The sequence below is a fragment of the Aspergillus tanneri genome (genome assembly GCF_003426965.1).
Source record: "Aspergillus tanneri strain NIH1004 chromosome Unknown AapTan_9_pilon_pilon_pilon, whole genome shotgun sequence".
Classification (NCBI taxonomy): Eukaryota; Fungi; Ascomycota; class Eurotiomycetes; order Eurotiales; family Aspergillaceae; genus Aspergillus; species Aspergillus tanneri.
Window position 1 is genome coordinate 631,579 of NW_022984636.1, and position 22,523 is coordinate 654,101.

At 45.2% G+C, this 22,523-nt stretch overlaps 4 protein-coding genes across 4 annotated transcripts; 2 read left to right on the forward strand and 2 right to left on the reverse strand.

Moving 5' to 3' along the window:
• Positions 1-3,488: 3,488 nt before the first annotated feature.
• Positions 3,489-4,181, reverse strand: ATNIH1004_011733 (uncharacterized protein; the record flags this gene model as incomplete). Its single annotated transcript, XM_033576295.1, has 1 exon — positions 3,489-4,181. One exon carries the CDS (start codon positions 4,179-4,181, stop codon positions 3,489-3,491), a length of 693 nt encoding a protein of 230 aa, XP_033420959.1.
• A 7,959-nt stretch (positions 4,182-12,140) lies between these two features.
• CSNK1D (Casein kinase I isoform delta) lies at positions 12,141-12,965 on the reverse strand (the record flags this gene model as incomplete). Its single annotated transcript, XM_033576296.1, has 2 exons — positions 12,141-12,905; positions 12,963-12,965. The coding sequence occupies 2 exons, from the start codon at positions 12,963-12,965 to the stop codon at positions 12,141-12,143; spliced, it is 768 nt and encodes a 255-aa protein (XP_033420960.1).
• A 961-nt stretch (positions 12,966-13,926) lies between these two features.
• On the forward strand, positions 13,927-14,532 carry ATNIH1004_011735 (uncharacterized protein; the record flags this gene model as incomplete). Its single annotated transcript, XM_033576297.1, has 2 exons — positions 13,927-14,125; positions 14,198-14,532. 2 exons carry the CDS (start codon positions 13,927-13,929, stop codon positions 14,530-14,532), a joined length of 534 nt encoding a protein of 177 aa, XP_033420961.1.
• Positions 14,533-18,634: 4,102 nt separating this feature from the next.
• ATNIH1004_011736 (uncharacterized protein) lies at positions 18,635-19,848 on the forward strand (the record flags this gene model as incomplete). Its single annotated transcript, XM_033576298.1, has 2 exons — positions 18,635-18,764; positions 18,830-19,848. The coding sequence occupies 2 exons, from the start codon at positions 18,635-18,637 to the stop codon at positions 19,846-19,848; spliced, it is 1,149 nt and encodes a 382-aa protein (XP_033420962.1).
• Between the last annotated feature and the right edge of the window lie 2,675 nt (positions 19,849-22,523).

A 22,523-nucleotide genomic window follows, 5' to 3' on the forward strand; every position in this document is an offset into this window, starting at 1 on the left:
CAAGCTGTATTTGTAGAGCCTTCTCCTGGTGAAGCTGCCGAACCTGATGGACCTTCCCTGGAGAGTAAAAGACTGTACCACCACCCTCAGGGGCCTGGATTTCAAATTGCAGGTCTTCCATGCTGGCGGCGCTTCTTCTCACACTCACATGTCTTTCTGAGGCCTGCATTCTCCATTTTAAGAAAGATATTCTCTGTAGAGAGGTGGTGCATGGTACAGCTTAACAGCTTAGTGTTTTCATCTCTAATATCTGCAAAATCTCTCTAATAAGCCGCTCGATCTTTCTCCAATCTTCTGCATGTAAAAAGACCTAGAAGAGCCACTGGAAGAGGGCCGTTGGTCCTCTACTTTTTTTAAAACGGGTAGATACAACTTCAGGATTAAAACCCCATAAGCCAACCGATCTCCATGCATTTTCAATATTTCTTGCAGATAAGGCCTTCTTCCAGGCAGGCGAGAATAGCCTAAAGAAGTCCCACTTCGTAATAGAGCTTAGGCCCTGGCATTCTTTCAGATAAGCCTCCAAAATCTTGCTATAAGCAGTTACAAGCGGCCCAAGATACCAACATCTAGTGGTTGCAAGGAATGAGCAGAATAAGGCGGATAAGTGGCCACAAGAGTCATACTAGCTTCACAATAGTTCAAGAACTTCATGGTAACATGAGAACCGTAGCCATCTAAGATTAGAATCCTCCAGCGCCTGCCTGCTTCGGCCTTGGTCTCAATGCCCAATATTCATCTACACACCGACGTTTTAGATAGACCACAACACCTTCAAAATAGGCTCAATTGAAGAAGCAATTGCATATATAGAATCCCTGGGCCCAGAAGATCAATTATACAAAATTTGCGAAAAAGCATGTTGTTGACCGGTCAACTCTATCAAGACATCACCGCGGTATACAGAGCTCTCGCAAAGTAGAGTGTGAAAATCGGCAAGTTCTCAACAACCAGCAGCCAAAGAGCTTATTAAATCGATTAATACTCTCGCTGAGTGTGCCTACCACCATCTTCATCAATGTTGCAAAACTTTGCCAAGGAAATCACTGGAAATAAGCCTGGAGTATGCTGGCCAAACCGCTTCTTAAAAGATATAAAGATCAGCTTATTTCTTGCTACACTACTGGGATTGATTCTTCACACAAGCGGGCTGATTCTGCATATAAATATGCACTATATTTCGAACTTATGGTCAGAAAGATTGAGGAATATAAGATTCAACCTGAAGATATGTACAATATGGATGAGAAAGGATTTCTTATCGGTGTACTATCAAAAGGTAAAAAGAATTTTTCACGACAATTATATGAGCAGGGAGTGCTCAAACAACGCCTGCAGGATGGAAATAGAGAGTGGATTACTACAATTGCTTGTATTTGTGCGGATCGGGAAAATCCAAGATACTGTACATCGCTGCAGGATTTTAATCCTAATAACCACCACTGCTTCTTCACATCATCACCTAGTCGCTGGACAAGTGATGGGCTGGGATATGCATGACTTACTACTTTATTTGATCGCGAAACAAAAGTAAAGCCACGAAGGCGTTGATGACTTCTAATTCTTGATGGCCACGGCTCCCATATTTCCATGAAGTTTATTAACTTCTGTGATGCAAATAGGATCCTTCTAGCTATTTACCCACCTCATTCAACACACAGTTTGCGGCCTCTTGATGTCAGCCTTTTTAGTCCTCTTTCTTATGCATATAATGATGAACTGGAGCAATTTATGCACGAATGTCAAGGATTAAGCCATATTACAAAGCGGGATTTCTTCAGACTGTTTTGGTCAAGCTGGAATAAGGCTTTTTCAATCAAAAATATCAACAGTGCATGGAAATCGTTGGTTTACATCCTTGAGATCCGGAGATTGTTTTGACACGCTTTACCAGGAAAGAAGAAGAAATACCTTCTTCTAGCGAGTCCTCACAATCTATTTTAAAGGCAGAAGACTGGCGTCGCGTTGAGAAGCTTCTTAAGAAAGTTTGTTTCTGATATTTACCCCAAAGATGTCCAGAAACTAAATGATTCAATACTGCATCTTTCTACAGAGAATATTCTTCTCAAATTGCAGAATTTAGGGCTGAAAAAAGCTCTATAGAATGAGCAGAAGAAGCGACAGCGTGGAAAGCCTTTACAGCTTCAACTTCAGGCTCCAGAAGATGGTAATGCAGTCGTTTATAGCCCAAAAAAGATTCAACAGGCACGCAACCTTCAAGCTGAGAAGGAAGAAGATACACGGCTCGCTAAAGCTGCTAAAGAGGAGGATAAGATACGTCGGCAGCAGGAGAAGGAAGAGAAACAACGCTTGATTGAAGAACGAAGAGAATAAGGGCTTTTAATAAAAGTGCGTAGATACGGGAAGCAGAGGAAAAGAGAAGCCGGAAAGAAGAGGAGAAGGCCGCAAAACAAGCTGATATACAACTTCAAAATGACATCAAACAGGCCAGTAAAGATCAGAAGAAGGCTACAGGACCTGCTACAGCAAAGGAAAAGGAAGATATTAATTAATAAAAATGTGGAAGAAGTGGAAGGCAAACACGGCTTCCCCAGCGATTCCGCAACACCAAAAATTAGCTATATACTTCTGTGTATATTACATTCTGCTCCGCCAAAATATCTAATCATTTGATCGTTTCGTTGTGGCAGTATAGCTTCATTTCTACTCTCCTGGTTGACCTGAAAATTGGGCGTTGAGTGATATCGGGCGGTGAGTGATTGGGTACAGTATATTGGCCCACTTTAGTCGACAGAAGGATATATACATACGTCTGCCGTCTGCAACGATCGCTTCACGGCCTGAAACAGACCCCTCGGATCAGGTATAGAAGTTTGCAGTATCAGATTCACAAACAGCTCGTTCATTGATTTTCTCAATTTTCACACTAAACTAAGCGAGGCTAGCTTCATTTGATGAAATTTTGATTAGTAACAGCTTTGGCTCCCGCTGCTCAGAAATTTAAACAGGTACGATTATTGGGTGGTGTGAAGCTGACAATGCAAAATCGGTACTTACGTATGCAGGCAGCCCTTCATATATTTTTCCGCCCGTCTGTTTTGACCAGCCAAACACGATTGGTGATGGGAAATACATCACACCAAGTTTAGCTCTGTCAACCATAAAATTTCGATCCTCCATAGAAATATCTGATTCAACGAAACTACCAATACAACTCGCGTTTATAAAGGCGAGGTAAACAAATGAAGAATGTAAACTAACTAATATAGGAAATATAAGTCATTCGATGATGTTATATCATCAATAACATTTAACTTAATAACCCAGAAAGGTGCTGAATAATTAATATTACTACAGTGCTGCTGGGTTGCAGCAGTTTGCAAACATGCGGGAAAACACCGTCATGGAGCTTTCCAGAATAGTAGCTTAGTGGAGCGTGTTGCTACCTTAGAGCAAATAAAGCAGTTGGATTTATGACGATTGTTAAAAAAAACAACACACTAAACTAGACAGTACTTATACATGTATCACAATTTGTTTAGCCATTTACCAATGACCACGCAGCTGTTTCTAATGTACCAATTTTTCTCAGTAGTAGCCAACTCGTCAATCATACTGATGCAACACTGAAGGACCTCTTGCACAGATTTATCGTCCCGTATCTGCGACAATTGATTCGAACTGCGGTCTTCCGGTAACTTTTCTGCTATAAACTTTTGCATCTGTTCCGATTCCTCTTTCTTGGTTTTGCACTTCGATAAAACTTTAGGCAGCACCACAAGTATATACTTATGTATTGTGTTGCTGTGCCCATCCGGCCGCTTCCCCTCAGTCTTTAAGATGCTAATGAAAACTCTGAGAAGCGAGCGGGAAAGACCTTCATGAGCTTCACCTTGATACCCTCCCCGGCTGTTGGGCGGACTTGTATCCTTGGTCCGAGTCAAAGCCCCCCTAGGCGGCCCGCCCTTTCTGGTTCCTTTGCCTGTGGGTAGTTGCCCTTTTTTTGTTCCGGACTCGTGGGGTTCAATGCTACTGTGGGTTCCAGCGGGTTCTAAATACTTGTCAGCAGGCTTTCGAACGGGAGACACTGTCGGGGGTGATTGGTTATGAGCTTGGTAAGATGCATCTCTCAATGTTACTTGCCCCCCATTGGGAGGCTGGCGCTTTGATCCCTTCTTAGGGGCACTTTGGTTTTCTTGAGCACCAATGATACTGTCCATGTTGGCCCTCCTCTCAACCGCTTTTGTACCTAGAAATTCGTTCTCTATTCTCCTGGCGAGTTTTGAGAGTTCATCATTTGCAAAATTTGTCAGGTTTTGCAAGATTAGATCCATTCCATTTCGTAGTTCACATTCTATTTTTTCTTTCATATTTTGGATATACGTATCAATGAACTTATCCCGGCCACTAGCACTGGGACTGAAACTGACCATTAGAAAAGTGTAAGACTGCTTTAATTTTGTGAATGTACGGAAATATATAATTTGCTTGGGCTATGGCAATCTATTTTTGGTTTTGTTCTAATCTATCTAAAATTAGGATATTTTCGGAAGCCTATGTATTTCAGCAGAGCAATCGTCGACAGCCTTGAGTCCCATCGCTGATTCACGTGTTTCCAGAATATCTAAACATAGTTGTGATATGGAGCAATTATTATTAAGATGAATTCTATTTCGCTTATTGCTGACCCTTTACTGTCCTTCCGGAATAAATCTCGATGGCCGGATATAAATGTCTTCCCAAATTAGACAGCCGTTATAAGTTTTGTCTAGATCAGATAGATTAATTGAACATGCGTAGAGATAATTTATCCCAGAACATGCTAACAATGGCTCCTAGTCTGGATCAGGAAGCATGCCAAGTGCTGCCACCGAGGCGAACCTACTTGCTGGACCGCCAGGTCCTGCTCAATATCACGAATGATCCCGAGCTTAGTGTGATGGTTTGGTTGTCTCTGCGCTAGTAGAGATAAAACCACTTGACCATATAAAAAGGTACAAGACGACTGATCTTCGATCAGTCGCATCTAGCGCCCTATATAGTATGTTACAGGTTCAGCTTGTGACACGTAGATGAATTCAGCCCTGGCCAGTGTTGCTGCCTGTTGTGCCCGTTCAGCTTGGCTAGGCGCACTGGCGATATAGTAATAGACTTGGGTGGAATACTCGGCGGTCGCGTCCCGGAGTGCTTTTGACAGATTTTTTCGTGTATTGGCACATAAGGGTATAAGGGACCAGAGTAGACTGGGGATTTTATGCTATTGAGTAGGTGTACAGTGACGGCACATGCCTGGTTGAATTTGCAGAGTTATCGAGATGGAGATTTACTAAATATGTATAGTACATTTGGGCCATTTCGGTTGAGTTATAAAAAAAAACTACGGATGCCCAGTCCCCATGGGAATTTTCGCCACCTAGGATTTCTCAGTGTTGGCTCCGGACATGACTTTCTATCCTTCCACTGGCGGTTGCCTCCATAGACTACATCTGCCATTGGCCGGACGACAAGGAAAGTGCAAATTGACGGAAATGGCCTTTATTCTGTACTGTGCGCCTTATTCTGTTTTCTTCTTTCCTTTCCTTTTTTTCTTTCAACTACTTGTTGTACGAGATAATATGATACTATGTTGCCAAGCCAGCCTTCTATCCAGTATGACCAAAGAGTACGAATTCAAATTGAGCCTGAACTTGCCTTACAATAGCGTAAATTTCTGCCTGAATAATAATTTGCTACTCAATCTCCTTGTTGTGTACGTAACATATCAGGTGCAATAGTGGGCTCATTTGGTATGTCTGATGGGCTTCTGCTAAGGTTCAATTCAATTCAATCCAATTCAAAGTTCTACAGTATTAACCTGTTGCAGCCCGACTATTGAAGCGTCTAGCTATGCAGCTGCTTTGAAGCAAGAACCTGAGGTCCTAAACGCCATATAAAAATCCCACATAAGAAAGACAGTAGCGAGCGCTTGCCTAAACGCGTACAACGGAAAGTCGGCAGATCGCTAAATGTAAAAAAAGGCAACTAAGCGAAAAGGAATGTCTCCATTTCCCATCCTGCCACAATGCGTCGTAGCTCTGCGTTATGACCTCTCGTCCCCTGCTTCACCATGCTGTTGTGTTGCTTCCTGTTTCTGATATTTTGCCGGGTTGACTCCTACGCGGTTTGTTTGGGACCTCCTACCCATCGTCTTCAGCGTCTAATTCCATGGCCACGAGGCCTATCCGGTCATGGTCTTCTGGGTCGTTTCCAGCCGGGGGTCGAGCTTTGGGGTCTGCGAGCCCTCCCCGGAGCCACACCGCTCGCCTTTGGATGCCCTGATCCTATACAGAAAGTGCGCTAGTCCAATCCGCATGGTGCGCATCTGCACAATTATGGGGAATATACCATTGGGGGCCCTTTATGGAGCTCAATGGTCTCCTTTTTGGAGACTTGATCAGCCGCCGTGTCGGCTTCGCCACCCCTTTCTCTCTCCCACTGCTTCTCCCACCGGGCTCGGATCCGTTGGCGAACCGCGCGTTTGGTGGCGGCAGCGAGTCGGGTAATAGTGCCTCCGAACCTTGTATTGACCTCTATAGCTACATCTTTCGCTGCCTCGTCCGCTGCCTCATTGCCCGGCACGCCAACGTGCGCGGGGATCCACCGGATGATCACCCTCGGGACATAGTCCCGTTGGCGGATCGTGCGGACGTGGCTATAGATGGCCTCGGCCGAGGCGTCCCGGGTTGGCCACCGCCTGAATCGCGGCCTGACTGTCAGCAAATACAGTCACCGATGTAATGAGTCGGTTCGGCAGTGCAGACAAGGCCATTCGAATACCACCTAGTTCGGCTGCGTACACAGTGTTATCTTTCTTGGTGCCCAGGTAGCGTCCTCGCACCTCATTGCCTCTCAGAGTGACTGCCGCGGCACCTCCCTGGGCACTGTGGCCGCTGCAGTCGGTGTATGCAATGTAGTGATCGTGTGGGCTTGTGCAGCAAATGGTTTCGTGGCCCTGAAGAGCTGTCTCGTGCGGCTCGATCACGCAGTGCAGTAGTGCCTTCCCAAGGCATTAAGACATATGATTGTCTTGACTCCCACTTCCTTGGAGTTTGAATCCTACGGGTTCTGGAGTTGAAGTCGTTTCGTGGTTGCTTAGAGGGCCGGTTATCATCGGTGCTCTCCAGTATTTGTTTCGTGAGTCGTGCAGATCGTCGTTTGGTAATTGTGCTTGCTGTAACGTCGCTGGCTTTACTGCTTTGGCTAGTAAAGGCAACTGGTGTTTTTACACCAATTTCTGGCTCCGTGGCGTACTGTATCGGCGTTGGGCCTGTTTCTTGTGGGAGATTAAAAATAAGCGTTACATACGGCGTTTTGTGTGGCCCCCCGCAAGTCTGCGTGGCTCACCGGGTGTTATCTATTTCTATCTCTGTCTCCTCTGGGGGCTGGGTCGTGGCCTGTCCCTCTCTTTGTGCAGCTTCTCCGGTAGTCGCCTTAACCCCCTGAAAGTTGGATAAACCTGCCACTAATCTGGTGGTTGTGGCAGGGCTGGTGCTTCTTAAAGACGAGCGAGGATGTTCGCTACGGGGCTTGCTGCTCCATTGGTGATGGGCTCCAGGCCGTTACTCCCGGGGCTCTCCGTCATTCAGGAGACATCCTGGGACCCCGCCTGGGATGATTTCTCCATACTCAGCCACGGGGAGATCCGGTGGTATCGCTGGGGTACCGCGACCATCGGCTGCACCATTTCGACTTGCTCGGGGTGTTCGGGACAGCGTTTGGACCACGCGGCATGTGTGCCCCCCCTTGGCATACTGGTTGTTGCTTGGTTCGTAGGTCTAGTGGTTGTCCGCGCAGTGTGCGCAGGCCATCTTGTTGGAACAGACGCTTCTTATGTGACCATATTGTTGGCAGTTGTAGCATTGATGTATGCGTGCAGATCGGTCGTACAGGACCGTTGTAAGCACCGTCTAGTCCAGATCGTGTTGGTGCCGATCTCTCGGTTGGCCGCGTGTGGCGAGGTGAACGTCATGATGGCGGAGTGTTTCTTGCCAATCTGGGGGTTGGTGAGCCAGCCGATGCTGTTAACCTCCGCCTCGTTGCTCCAGCTGAACGCGTTTTCAGATAGCAGTTGTTTGGCCACGCGATCCCGGTCAGGGGTCATGGTCAGGTCACCCATGGCCTTGACGGGGACCTCGTGGACCACCACCCCCAACGTCGGGACGCGCAGAGTAGCTGTCTTCCAGAGGTCTATTACCCGGTCGCGATGACATCGCGCAAGTTCGGCTTCCTTGGCGGACCGCAGGCTCAGAGATCACCTGACTTGAGCTGCCTGTTCGCGAGGCACAATTCTCTTCAATTCAAGAGGGGGCTCAGGCGAGCTGACTGGTTATCTAGAAGGGTGACTGAGAGAGGCCATGTGATCATACGGAATACGGTAGGTCCCAAACACTGCCGAGCGGCAACGAATTTTGATCGAGGCAAGCTTGGGAATCGAGGGAAGGCGCACTGCCTTAATCTGTGCCTTTTCGGCGCGGTTTTTGATCTCTATGGTGGTGCAGCGGCGGAAACTCTGCACGGCAGCTGGCTCACCTAGTTTCAGGCCAACTTCATGGTCCTTGGAGAGGTCCATCGCGGTGGCCGCCGGACTGGTTGTCGAGCCGTGGTCCATTGCATTTGCGTCGTTGGCGGTGCCCCGACGGCGATATGGGCCAGACACGTGCAGCAGACTGTGTATTTGGCATGGTAAATGATTGCGTCGCCGTGTGCATGGCGTGTAAGTCTTTTTGCGTGGCAAGGACACTTTCCTGCAGGGTCTCCCTGGCCCTGCGCCAGTCGTCCTTGAGTTGTTGCAGCATGTCATTGCCCACCGAAACGGCAACCCAGAAGTGATAGATAATGGGGCTCCGGACCCTCACATTCTGCTCTTTTGCATATTCCAAAGGCGCAAGCCGTTATAGTATAGAGACAGAGCGCTTTCGTGGTGCTGACGTGACGTGACGTGTTCTCGCAACCCCAAGGGGCCCGCCACGCAGGTTTCCACCTGCTCGCAACGACATCGCGATACCAAAGAGATTGGTATCAAACGATAGTCGCCGACGCAAAGAGAAACTTGCCTAAATTTGAGAGCTTTTGAACGTGTTTGGGGATGTGCTTTCAAAAATTGATTCTGCACGGAAGTTTTTTTTTGTCGACAATTAACGTATTCCACGGCCGAGCGGTAAATACGACCAAACGGATAATTTTCATCACCATAACAAGCATAATGTATCCGTGTCCCGCTGTCTGTATCTGAAGCCGATAAAAGGTACTATACATGGAGCTAATTCTGGCAAATATAGCAGGCTCCAAGTTCACCAGAAACGTATAACAACACTAGTTATAGCACGTACCATCTATCCCTAGAGGAAAAGCACGTACACCAGATGGAATCACTTGGGCTGACCTGCTGCGTGCGAATGCATTGCCGATGCTTATGTTTTTAGAGTCTGGGATTTGGCTTGGACCTCTGCATCTCTCCTGTAGCGCAGGACACCCATTCTGTATAGTGTGTTCTGGCTGCCCAGATTGGAAATATGTTCGCAGACTATTATTGACTTTGGTGAAAACAGAGTTTGTCAGAACTGATGGCGTGGCTTTGTTTTTGGTGGGTAGAAGTCCAGGGGCTTCGATTCCTGGATGAGATGCAAGACAGACCTGCCTCATTGGATAAGCTGCGAGATGAGTGACTATATCAAGTACTGTAAGCGGTTTCCAGAAACTCTCATCCGGGGTTTCTTGATGATGTTGAATGTTTCCAAGTCGCATGGGACATCATGAGCCAGATCACATTTTCGAAAACCTGGGTATATGTCACGGCCTCGCTTTATATAGCCAGGTTATTATGACCTACGAAACAGAGATGGAAATAAAACCAAGTCGACTTATTCGGTACCTGCAACGAGAATACTAAAGCATGGAGAGAGGAAAGGAAGAGGATCGACGTGAGCAGTGGGGTGGATATCCTTATATACTACAGTGGTAGTAGTATTCATACGCTGACCCCTCGCCTTGGGCGATATGCAGGTGACTATTCTAGATACATGATGGTAGTTCCATTATGATGTTCCAAACTTCCTGAGGGCGAACTTTGTGCCTCGCCTGATGGGCCTGTGATTGTTTCCACTTTAACCTGTGAAAAGGCTGAGGTACTCCATTACCCCGTGTTATGGTGTCTCTCCATAGAGACGCTGAGGTGGTAATTGTGGTGCCGGCGACGGGAATCGAACCCATCACCTCTAAAAGGCGAGGGAGACCAATCCTGCTCTTCAAAGGTTGCCTCGGTGCGTTACCACTACGCTACCGCACCGGCTATATACTACTCTACAACGCTCCATTGTTCCCCTTCGACCAGGCATAGTAGATAGAACAAACAACGAGCTTCGGAAACCGACATCGCAAACCAACGCTGGGTCGGTCGTTACACAGGCTGTACAGAGCCGTAACAGCTCCAACAGCCACAATTGATGCAATCCATCTATTTGCTTGGTTGGTTTGATTTAATATCAGAATTGCATGTTTCCGCACCGCAGACAGCTTTAGTTGATATCACACCCATTTGGAAGCCAGTTTCATCCATGTTGTAGGTATCTTGTCCTAAGATATCATAATTTTGTATAGTATTTCGAACTAATTTGAAGCTAGCCCTGAATAATCTGTGGATCTTCACACTTAGCCTCAACGATTCTATCTTGATTTAATATCATCGTGGCGTGAAATAAATCGAGTAACCCATTTATCACTGACTAGATTTAAGATGGAGGCCTGGGATGAAGACGAAGACTTTTGACGAACAGATATTAAAAGACCAGCAAGATATCAAACTTGGAAGATTTGTAGAGGCACAACCGCACTCAGCCATATTAATACTTCGTTTCTTTAAGGGGTCATCTTCAAGAATAGATAATTTTCGGCCATTAGCAAGTATTTCTTTGTGTGCAGTCAACTCTTGAAGTCGATGATAGAAAGCCAGTGGAGGTACAAAAATGCCTTAGGCTATCAAATAGGCCTAACGCCCTAGTAAGCGACCCTCTCACACGGATGACTTCATGTAAATTAGTCAAGAAAGTCAATTAATTTGATCGAGGATCCATGAAGCCGAATATCGCTCATATCTATAAGCTCTGACAATTACTACAGTATTCCATGCTTCGATAGCCATTTTGATTCTTTCATTTTAATAATAATGAAAAAAGGCTTGGAAAATTGAGATAATGGAGTTTGGGAGGAGACGTGAAAAACTTTGCCATTGGGTGTCCGGTTACGTTATTCAGTGGACAACAACAGCGCGAAGTGGTTGTAGAAACGGGAAGGGAAAGATCTGAGAAGCGGGCGACCCGTTTGACCCCGAAAACGAGAGATGATCATTACCCTACAAGGTAGCATACTGTATGCGCATAACGATTATCTCTGGAAGATTTTGCGACTCTTTGTATAATCGCATGCTTCCATGTATGCACATGTTTTTTTGGCTACCATCCCTAGTAGATTCTCTTCTTAACAATATGAGGTTACTCCTTACGTACAATAAGCTTTCGTCATGCAACTGTTGTGTACCTGAGAGAGATGGCATAATAAGCACTCCTATGTGCTCTAGAGATCACGTAAATATTGACTAGTTTCTAAGGGCGGCTGACAACAGTAGGAATAATGGTGACAAGTTCAGCCGGGGCCCTAAATTTTGCTATAAGCATACGGAGTACAGCTCAGGTACTGTAGAAGCGTTATTCCAACGTACATCCGAAAGGATTGTAGGGTAGAAAGATCCAGCCGCACACCACGCAATTCTCAGCCAGTGGCTCTGTCTGTCACGGCTCAATCTAGGACAGGATATCGTCATATAACAAACAAATCTATTCCCACTAACTAGGTAGCTTTCCAACGAGAATATTAAAGAAGGAATGGATCTGAATGACAACATTGTTGCGGGAAAACCAGCAGTTCACATGACCCAGGTGACAAGGTCGTCACACTATCGTGTAGGCAGAGCCATCATTAGACAGCAGATTACAGCTGGAGAAAACGGCTATACAAGCCTCGGAACATCTGCCAAAGCCCATCATAGTCCGGATTATCATCCAATCCCAAACCGTTGACATGTTTGAAGAATCGCCGGAGCTCCTCAGGAAGGCCTTGACAAAGTTGCCAAGGCGTGGTCCTGGTTTTTACTCGAGTATCTGCCCTAACCTTTCCTCCTCAGTCAAGGCATCGAGAGCCTGCCATGGCAAGGTCCCTCGGAAAAGGTACACCAGGAGATATCCCAGAGACTCCAAATCGTCCCGACGGGAGGGCGGATAACCATAGTGGCTGCGAACACTCATAAACTGGGGGGTCCCAAGCGGACTCTGTGTGGGCCAGAAGGCGTAAAGCATCTTAGAGTCACGATACCGTCTTGCCAGACCCAAGTCAATCATGTAGATCTGCCGGGGACTGTCAATGGAATCCAAAACAAAATTTTGGGGCTTGACGTCGCAGTGGACAAATGACTGCTCATGGAGGCATTCAACCCTCCTCAAAAGTTTACATGCGATCCAGGAGACAATTATTGGGCTCAGTCGGCGCCCATGTTTGTTTAGAAAATCCTCCAAGTTAGGCCCCAGACGCTCCATAGCCAGAAGCCGGTAGCCGGTAATCTCCAGGAACCAGTATACCCGTGGGAAGCCATGTCGATTCCGCAATGACTGATAAACGTGGAACTCTCTTGTCAGGGGTGAATTGCATTCTTGTGTATAGCCTTGCTTCGGCCTCTCCCGTTTGATGAGGACGGGTTTGTCCGTGAATATGTCCGTGCCTTTTTGGTTTGCTCTCAGCAAAGAACTTCCAGCAGCCGTTCTGGTAGATTTACCTTGGAAGATCTCACTTGAACCGCCCTGCTTGATCGGGGTGTCCCAGTCTATGTAAAATTGGTTCTTAATCATTTTCGCTTGGGACTATTGAAGCTCAAGGTTAGCTTACATGACTTTAAAACAAGGGTAGTGATTTAATACCATACTGGCGATATACTCGCGAAACAATTTCAGAGTAAATAATGGTTTGGACAATCTGGGGGATGTCTGTTCTTATGATTTTGGGAGAGAGCATACTAAGCTGTAGTCCGTGGGGGTGACACTAAAGGGATATATATGTTGCTGCATAAAGAGCTTAATTTCTTGTCGTCTAGCAGTACTCCTTCCGTGAGTGTCTTTATCAAATTTGTGTATTTTATGCAACAGAAAAACCATACTGCTTTATTCAATGTGATTAATACAATACTCTGCCTAGCCATCGTGATGTTCTTGGTCCTGTCGCTCTACGTGGTAGGAACTATGTAGTTGGTGGTTGTTGCTATAGTATGAAGATAACGGAATCCACTTCTTCTGAAGCTGGGTACTGTATCTCGCTTTAGTTGTATATTTTTCATTAATATAGCTCTCTCATTAGTGTCATCATAGGTTGAAATACATGTCTGTGCTAGCTAGACAATCTTCCCACGATCCTCGGTCACAAGTCCATGATGCACAAAATATAGTAAGTGCACCATTCGTAAAACTGAAAATTATTATGTGGTTATATTGCCAATAAGATCCTCTTTGCGCGATGAAGATTCGACATTTTGGAATGACTTTGGTACAATAGTATGGTCGATTTATAAATTGCTCTTTGTAATTGAAGGGCGTAGATAACGAACTGAGGATGTGTGGGCTGCGGCTCGCTTGTGCTCCATCTCGACTGTGTTACAACAGTAATATTCAGAAGCGGCTGGTTCGCCCTCCTGTCTGGAGTTTAAACTATTTGCCGTATTCACAAGTTGGGAAAGTCGAGTTACAGTTACTGTAGCGCGAACGCTTAGATTCGCGCAAGTTCGGAACAACTCCCCCCGAGCTTTGATATTCGAAATTCATACCTGTTGACCATGGAATACGCATTTTAAATGCCAAATTCGTCGGAATTGAGGCTATTCAAACGTCGGAAATGCCTCCTAAACACTCCAATACTGGCGAGGGGCTGACAACTCGCTCGATACTGTATGATAAGTATACACCCGACAGTGCAGCTGCAGAGATCGCTAGGATTAGAAATAAATCCTGGAAAAGGGGCCATCCCATCGAAAGGAGGAAACCAGGACCCCCTCCACGCGATGCAGGGCCAGGATCATCAAACCCTATAGTGGGTAACTAATCTCGCTCAGGATCCCGCCTAGTTTCTCGTGAACCGTCCCTACTAACCCCTCGTCCATACGCAGAGGCGAAGGCTCACTACGGCGATTCTATTACAACCCCAGAGCTGGGAGAGGAGATTGGTGACGCCGTGGTAAACGGGGATTTTTACATACAGTTTTGGGTTACAGTCCATATTAACGGTAAGCTTGCACTAAGGAAGATCCTGCACGTCACTTCACGTAGAACTTTTGATATTAGGAATTTTGAAGAGCATTTGATGGAGCAGATCGATAAAGCTGTTAATGGCTTGGAATTTGAAGTCGTCACGCGTATGGCTGTTATAAAGCATGATGGTGGCCGGGGAGGATCGAAACAACATAATTTTGAAACTTCTCAATTGCAGCCGCAGCGGAGGTGATGATACTGCTAGAGAGGCAGCGGACCAATTTTCGCAAGGGTCAGATGGTTCTTTTATTTGAGATAACTCTTAAATTGCTGTCTAGGCAAGCGCTAACAGCGAGTTCAACACACAAAAGAAAAGAAGGATTTATACCGTTAAGCCCCGCCGCAGAGTACGCCTTCTACACCAAAACAGCCGCCCAGACGCCTCAGAGCTTGCGTACAGTTTGGTTGCAGGAGCAATAAAGCACCAAGTTGAAGGTATTCGCACTGCAGGACATTTTCAATTGGAGCTTATAGAGAGATGGCGGTGCCACGAGGAGAACTGTACGAACCGAAATAATTACTGCTGGATTATCCCAGCGGATCGGACGAAGCATTTTAATATTATGTACTCACGCTCAACATGAGACTTGGGCCAACGCGATATCACGAGGAGAGGCAACACTACTAAGCACCCCACCTTCATTAATATTATATTTTCACAGCCAGCAAGGCGCGATATTGTGGTTATCTCGACAACTAATGAATGAGAGGAAAATGGTAGACTCCTAAGGAGTAGGTCAAGGCGACACTCTTAGACAATTAGAAAGTTGTGGGCCCTGAGCCCACGAGTTCCTGGCAGGAGAGAAGACAACATTCCCTGCACTCAACTGCGCTCCATGGTCTGCAAGAAGGTTGTTGATTGTCTATTATCTCTTCGAACCAGGACTTAGGGTAATAGTTATCCATACAGATGTCACCTGCCAATCCCTCTAGTTCCTCCACTACACTAATTAAACATTCGGCGGCGCAGGAGAACCGTACGAGTATGGACCGAATGATTGAGATGTAGCACCAGGTGCAGGAATATTTAATACAGAGGCGTATAATGGAACAGAGAGCTAATAAAGCAAAAACAGGAGCGACGAGAGGATCGAATTGAGCAGCGGCAATTTCAGCGAGAACAGCGAGAAAGAGAGCGAGATCGAGAGCTTATATTGAAAGGTACTTGCTTTATTTCCTAGTTTACATCCGATGTGAGTGAATGTTTAAGCCGATGAGAGATCACCATACATGTACAATACTTAAATGTTATGATGTATACTGTAAATCTATAGCGAAAATGACCTATTCACACTAAGGCTCTCTATATTAACCCGCATTATAATTAAGTACGTTTAGAGAACTGGTCTACTTCAACGTAAACTCCCAGCCAGAGAAGGACAAAAACATAACAAAAAAAAAAAAAAAAAAAAAAGAACCACGGAGGGCCTCCATTTCGTTAAGCCAATTGGTAACTTATTTGCCTTAGCTGCTCATTGTTACATCACTCTGTTGAATGGAACAAGCTCGATTGAGGATAGTTGGTGTAACTCTAAAGTCTAGATTAGCCTCGGCACAAAGGCACAGCCGTAAAGTAGTACTGGCTGCTTAGGTCCTTAGTGGCGGTTGGCGGTGCTGAAAACATATACCTAATTATCTCGTTTTTACAGTATATACATGTGTTGAGCAAAATGCTGTATGGTGCAGGTATATGTCAGGCTGATTTCCTACTATCGCTAATCGCAATCCATCCAACATTCTCAGATATATTTGTACTGGCAGAAATTTTGTTAGCGTTGTAACCTTTTAAGTCGTGATCAACTAATATATCAGGCGAAAGATGGGTCGATGATATAGGAGTATGTCCCTCTAACAGCTATGTATTGCCTCCGTGGCTTATTTGTCTAATAATAACGAATGATGAACAGGCCTAGTGCATTGGGTTCTGGATGCACAGGTTCACAGTCTAAGTTCGCTTTAATAATGTCTTCTATTTTCTCCTATATGCATGGTAAGCTTGCTGATACACTACATGCCCTTAACCATGGTCTCGCGGGATACGTGCTGTCTATAGAAAGATGCTATATTATGCCATGTAGCCGCACTCCTGATACCGAGATGCTAAACCAAGTTAGCTGATTGCCTAAGTTCAATACCAATTCTCCACAGCCACCCTACTCGCGTTGGTTTGGTGGGGCTTAGATATCAATAATAACTTGCCCAAAGAATGACCGACTCTTACCATAGGGCTTGTACGTATTAGCTCGGCGTGGGCTAAAATTCTGCCCCGAGACTCACCGCTGTTTTTACGGAGTAGACCACGCTGAGCATACGCCAAGAAAAGGCTCACCGTGGTCTAAAAAGGCGGTGGCGGAGGTGGCAGAATTTTAGCCCACGCCGAGGTTTTTTTAGCCCACGCCGAGCTGGCACCCGTCTTATGTACCATATTATACGTATACGAAAACAACAGGATTTTTGCACGGTATGCTAGACACATCTCTACAGGTGTCTTCTATACAGCCTCTCCTATATAGTTGTTAAGGACATTAAAGGGGTGTTTAGCGCCCTCTAAACTTCAAGAGAAACGACCGATAAAAAGTTTTTATGTGAGCTGGTAGTTGTTGGCCCTCCTACTATTAGCTTATTGCCCAGCTATATCGAGATGGCAATTTTTCTGTATTCCGTGTCCGACAGAGTTCTTAGCCTAACATAGTCAACCTCGAAATGAGAAATTTAAAACAAGGAATATTCTGCCTGTCCGCTTCTTTTTCCTTTTTTAGGGAAACCGAGGTTATTTGAATACAAAGCACAGCAGATAATTTTCGGGGATGAAATAATGGATCTACAACCTGCCACCTAACGAACATACGATGCTTATTGTATTGCCGCCGCATCCATCTTAACACCCAGGCTAGCGCGTGGATTTGCTAGCAAGAATAAAAAAGAAAAAGAAAAAGAAAAAAGCTGAGTCCGCAAACGGCACAGTGGATAGCTGTGTGACCAAGGAATCACATCAGTGTTAATTGTCGTAACGCCCAGCTGCCTAACCGCGATCTACCCGCAGTCAGTGTAATTATATCCTCCCGTCCCTCAAGTGAGCTGTGCCATTGGCCCAATCTCCCGTTTAATGTAGGGCCAACTTCACTTAGTTATCAGCTATTAGCTTGAGATCGGTGTCTCCGGGACGATATCCCCCAGAAGATACTGGAGTAACTGTGGAAGGCATGAATTGAGTGTGGTTTGTTCGCTAGTCCCACTACAAATTGCTACACTTCGGCAAAATTCTGGTGACCACGGAATAAGAAGCCTACTTACTTCCTTTAAAATCTGGCAGCTCTTTTCCCCATGTGATTAAGAACTGATGTTCAGCAATAGATCTAGTGCTTGAAATTTATTCTTTTCTCCCTCCCTTGCGAAATGCTTAGGCCGCTAACCTTTTTTTTTTTTTTTTGGTTCGGGGAGGAGGGGATCACTCTGAAATCAAATCACTGTGTAGGCAGACAGTCTCCCAAGGAGGGATTCAATGGTAAACCATTCTTCCATACAAAATAAGAATTTTAATGTGGAACAAATCACTATATAGTAGTATTTATAAAGCCCTAATAAGCACAAAGTTTATTGCTACATAAAAATCTACTTTTTCATGTTGCCGTGCGAAATACCTGTATGCTAAAAGGTAATTATTAATTATATATATAGATAGATAAGATGTATTTATTAAGTAATATTCGATTTCATAAATTTCTGGTGAGTATCGAAAAATTGTTCATCATTGAGCTGCGATTCACTGAGCTATGGCCAACCCCTACCAGTGTCGCTATATATCAAGGGACTTCTCACTATTTCCTTGAGTAGTGTGTCTAGGACCACTGTTACTCCTCATATCTTGTGATACTACCATGAATTCTTGTGCCTTTAATAGGCTGCCTGAAATCTGTCAATACCAGAGCTCCGCCATACTTTTAGCGTTCTATCTGATCATTGTTGCCGTTTGCATTGGTGCACTCCTCTTTTACAATGTTAATAGCTCTACAATAGCTATATTTCCAATCCAAGCCACGGTCTGTTTTTGCCGCTGCCATCACGCCATGGTGTCTTGCTGATTCTCAACCGCCCATAGCTTCCTGGCTTCTATGCGTACGATACGCACCCTATTTCTGATTTAGTACGGGATGCAAATAAACGGTGGGAACAGTACGAAGACGATCGCTCCAAAACCTTCCGCAAGACTGTCGCTAAATACGGGCAACGATATGGACGGCATCCGCCTCCAGCTAGCAGCCTTGATTTCCAAATCTGTCGAATATTTGCCCGACATGGATATTGTAGTGAACATCCATGACCAACCCCGGATCGTGGTTCCTTTTGGAATCATCCAAAAACATCCTGAGGCGGAGCAGAAGTCGAGGCAGATGATTCCTGCCGCTGCGGATCGTTTTACGGAAGGTATGGACCATGTGCTTAAATTCACGCTGGTGCAGGACAGTTGGGATGAGCAGACGGACCTCCAGTAGTTCTCGCCCCCAGATCACAAGTTCATGGAGATCGCCAAAACGGCTTGTCCGCCCGAATCCCCGGGTGGTGCCTCAGGCATGACAATTCACGATTATACGAAACGCAGTTTGGGGCCTTTGTGAGCAACTTCAATCTTTCCACCGACCTTTGCACCGTGGGACCAGCGATCGAGGACCAGCATAGCTTTCTCTTCTCACCGACAACTCTAGTTGTTTCTCAGAAACTATTGCCAGTGTTCAGCGAATGTAAGGTCAGCGTCAATAATGACATTCTTTTCCCTGCGAACGTGTACACCATGACAGACCCACGGTATCTTTATGACCCAAAATTCGACTTCGAGTGGGAAGACAAGGCAGATTCTCTCCTCTGGCGCGGAGCTTCTTCCGGGGGGGGGGGGATTGCAGCGGCAGATAGTTGGCACCGTCTGCACCGCCAGCGATTGGTTCTTCTCTCCAACGGAACTTTAAACCACAATGGACAAGTCTCGATCTTGTCCGAGAACGCACAACACGCCTACGAAACAAATCGTTACTTCAATTCTTCTGATTTCACGCAGAAGCACTTTGATGTTGGTTTCACGGAATTTTGGGGCTGCATCCCCGAAGAATGTCCATTTTACAACTGGGTGTTAGGGGTGAGAAATTCTACCCAACTGAGTGAGCAGTTCAAGTCGAAGTATCTGGTCAATGTGGATGGTCATAGCTTCTCAGGTCGATGGCGTGCATTCCATTTTAGTAAGTCGTTGAGCCTCAAAGCGACAATCTTCAGAGAGTGGCATGATTCGCGGCTCTTTGCATGGCGGCATTTCGTTCCGCTGGACAATCGATACGACGAACTCTACTCCCTTATGACCTACTTCATTGGCATGGGTTCACCTGTAGGGAAGGGCATGCATAATGATCAGCAAGAGCCATACATCCGCAGCCATGACTTTGAAGCAAAGATGATCGCGTCGGAGAGCCGCGACCAGTGCTGCGCGACGAAGATATTGAAATCTACATACTCCTTCTACTGATCGAGTACGGGCGAATCATAGATGACAATCGGGACAATATCGGGTATAGTGGAGATGGTAGGGAACTGGATGACTTCGATATGGAGTATTAAATCAAATCTTTTAGCGCGTTGGGGGTTGGTAAAGGTGACGAATATATTCCTGTTACGGAAACACTATAATCCGCCCGACTTGGCGGTGCGGAGTATCTGACGCTGATTCAACCTCTGAATCCTTTAACTTAGATAGTTGAGCACCCAGATAGGAATGCAAGAGACTCAGTTGGTTGAGATACTGCGATTCCCAGTGTTTCCACTCAATGACATCTACTTCCTAGTTAGGCTAGTTGGCCTGTAGCTGATAGAATAGCTCCCTGCGCATCACTTCCCCTGAATTCCACAACAATTCGCATTGAATACGAATTTTTGTACTGTGGTATAAACATTTAAGGTCGGGCCCATGGCGGGCGAAAAGGCTACGGACCTATTCTTGACAAAGTAGATGTACAGTCCTCACTAGAATTTGCAGGTGACCCTCGTATCGTAGGATTAGTTTGTCGACGATAACAAGTCCCGAAACGAACAGGAACAAAGTGATTTACAGTAAAGTAATACCTCCTCCCTAAATTAGCGTTCCATCATGTGTTCTACGGGTTACAGTAAGCAGTGAATTTTAATTTAGGATACAGGTGCAGGTTGGGAATCACAATATAGGTATTATGTGAGGTGCTAGGATTGCGGAGACTGGATACTATATTGGAACTATCGTGCCATCTACAGTAGTATGTATCACATGGTAAGTATATTCAATCTTCGAGAGAGAGCGTAGACAAAACGCTTCCTTATGTCTACGTGTCCGTTAGCCCCTGAGTGTCAGATCACAGGATATCCGAAGGTGCCTTAGGCATCCTGACTTCCAACATTATGTATAAATTAATGGAATGAAGTATGAAGTGGTTTGTCGAAAGTCATAACTGCATGTATATGCAACGTTTACGTATTACTTACACAGGGCTCATAGTGGATGGGAGAAATATCAAGCTTGATCCTTCCAAACGTGTCACTTTACCTCCCTCAGTTTTTCTTAATTCCTTTTCGCTCTTCTCCAGAACATAGCCTATCTCATTCTGAAGTACTATAGGAGTTCACTTCGATAGGGACGAAAAACGCTACCCCTTTTTGCCTGCAATTGTTTAAATGGATGAGACGCTCCCTTACTGTGGGACAATCTCTCTGTCCCTCTAGTGAAACGGAGGGCAACCAAAAAAAAAAAAAAAAAAGAAAGAAAGAAAGAAAGAAAGAAAGAAAGAAAAGAAAAAAAAAAAAAAAAAAAAAAAAAAAGAAAAAAAAAAAAAAAAAAAAAAAAAAAAAAAAGAAAAAAAAAAAAAAAAAAAAAAAAAAAAAAAAAAAAAAAAAAAAAAAAAAAAAAAAAAAAAAAAAAAAAAAAAAAAAAAAAAAAAAAAAAAAAAAAAAGAAAAAAAAAAAGAAAAATGCCAGCAGGTGTCACGGTCCTAAACCTAAATTGAATGAAACTGTTGAGAATCTCGGGGAAGAAGCTATGTCGTGAGGTGCTAGGATAGCGGTGACTGGATAGTATATTGAAACTATCGTGCGATCGCTTGGTGAGTATATTCTTCTATCCAGGAGACAGAACGTAGACAAACGCTTCCTTATGTCTACGTGTTCCTTAGCCCCTGAATGTGATATATCAGATGGCCGCGGGATTAGGATACCCCAAGGTAATTCCATCCACGCCATTGCGCTTACCGGTCACTGGAAGCTGCGTGAACAGACACCCTTTTACTACATACACCCACTATTATCATATTCTTGGCTCCTAAAACATAATCTTGGAGAACTGAATCACGATATTTTGTACCGCAGTCTATGTGTATGATTACTGTAGGCTTCATAGTGTTAAAATAGACCTAGAGTTGGACATCAGCTTTTTTAGCTTTTCCTTTTATTACACGGGCTTGCCAATTCTCTGTTAGAGAGAACCTGGCCGACTGGAGGATTAGGAGCTCGCCCATGTTGGAAATATATATATCTAGAAAGCAATATGCAGGCAAATGAGATAACGACAGTCTTTTAGGAGACGGTCAGCATCTTCAAGGAGAGAAAAAATATAGCCCAAGCCTGCGTGTTGTCCTAACTACCCCGACTATTATTATGTGGTTTAATTGTCCTATATGAATAAGTTTGCCCTACTGAATCCTGCGAATGCCGCCTCTGGGCGCTTACCGAAAAATTTCTGTCCTACCCAATCGGACCGGCCTATGTATCCAAAGACATCAACAAAGACAATCCCACAGCTGCAACGACCTACATCACACCTTCTATTACTACTATCCACAGAACGGTTGCTTGAGCTCCATGAAGTCACTCATTTTACATTGGAAGTAGACGCCCACAAGGGAGGTCCTGACCTAGGGCAGAATTGGACTAACTGCGTGTATCCAATGAACAGGTGGTTGCCAGAAGAACTTCGAAAATGTCGTTACGATATTGCCAAACTAGAATGGCAAATGGAGACTTACCGGACGGCTTTACACGAACACGGCTGTGCAGCACCAGCAGAATTGCCGTAAAACAAAAAGTTACAGTAAACGCACCTTACAAATCCAGCAGCAGTTTGCTCAACTTTAAGATGGGACATGGAGCAAAAGGTGGGCATCGGGTTGGATCTTCAATTTA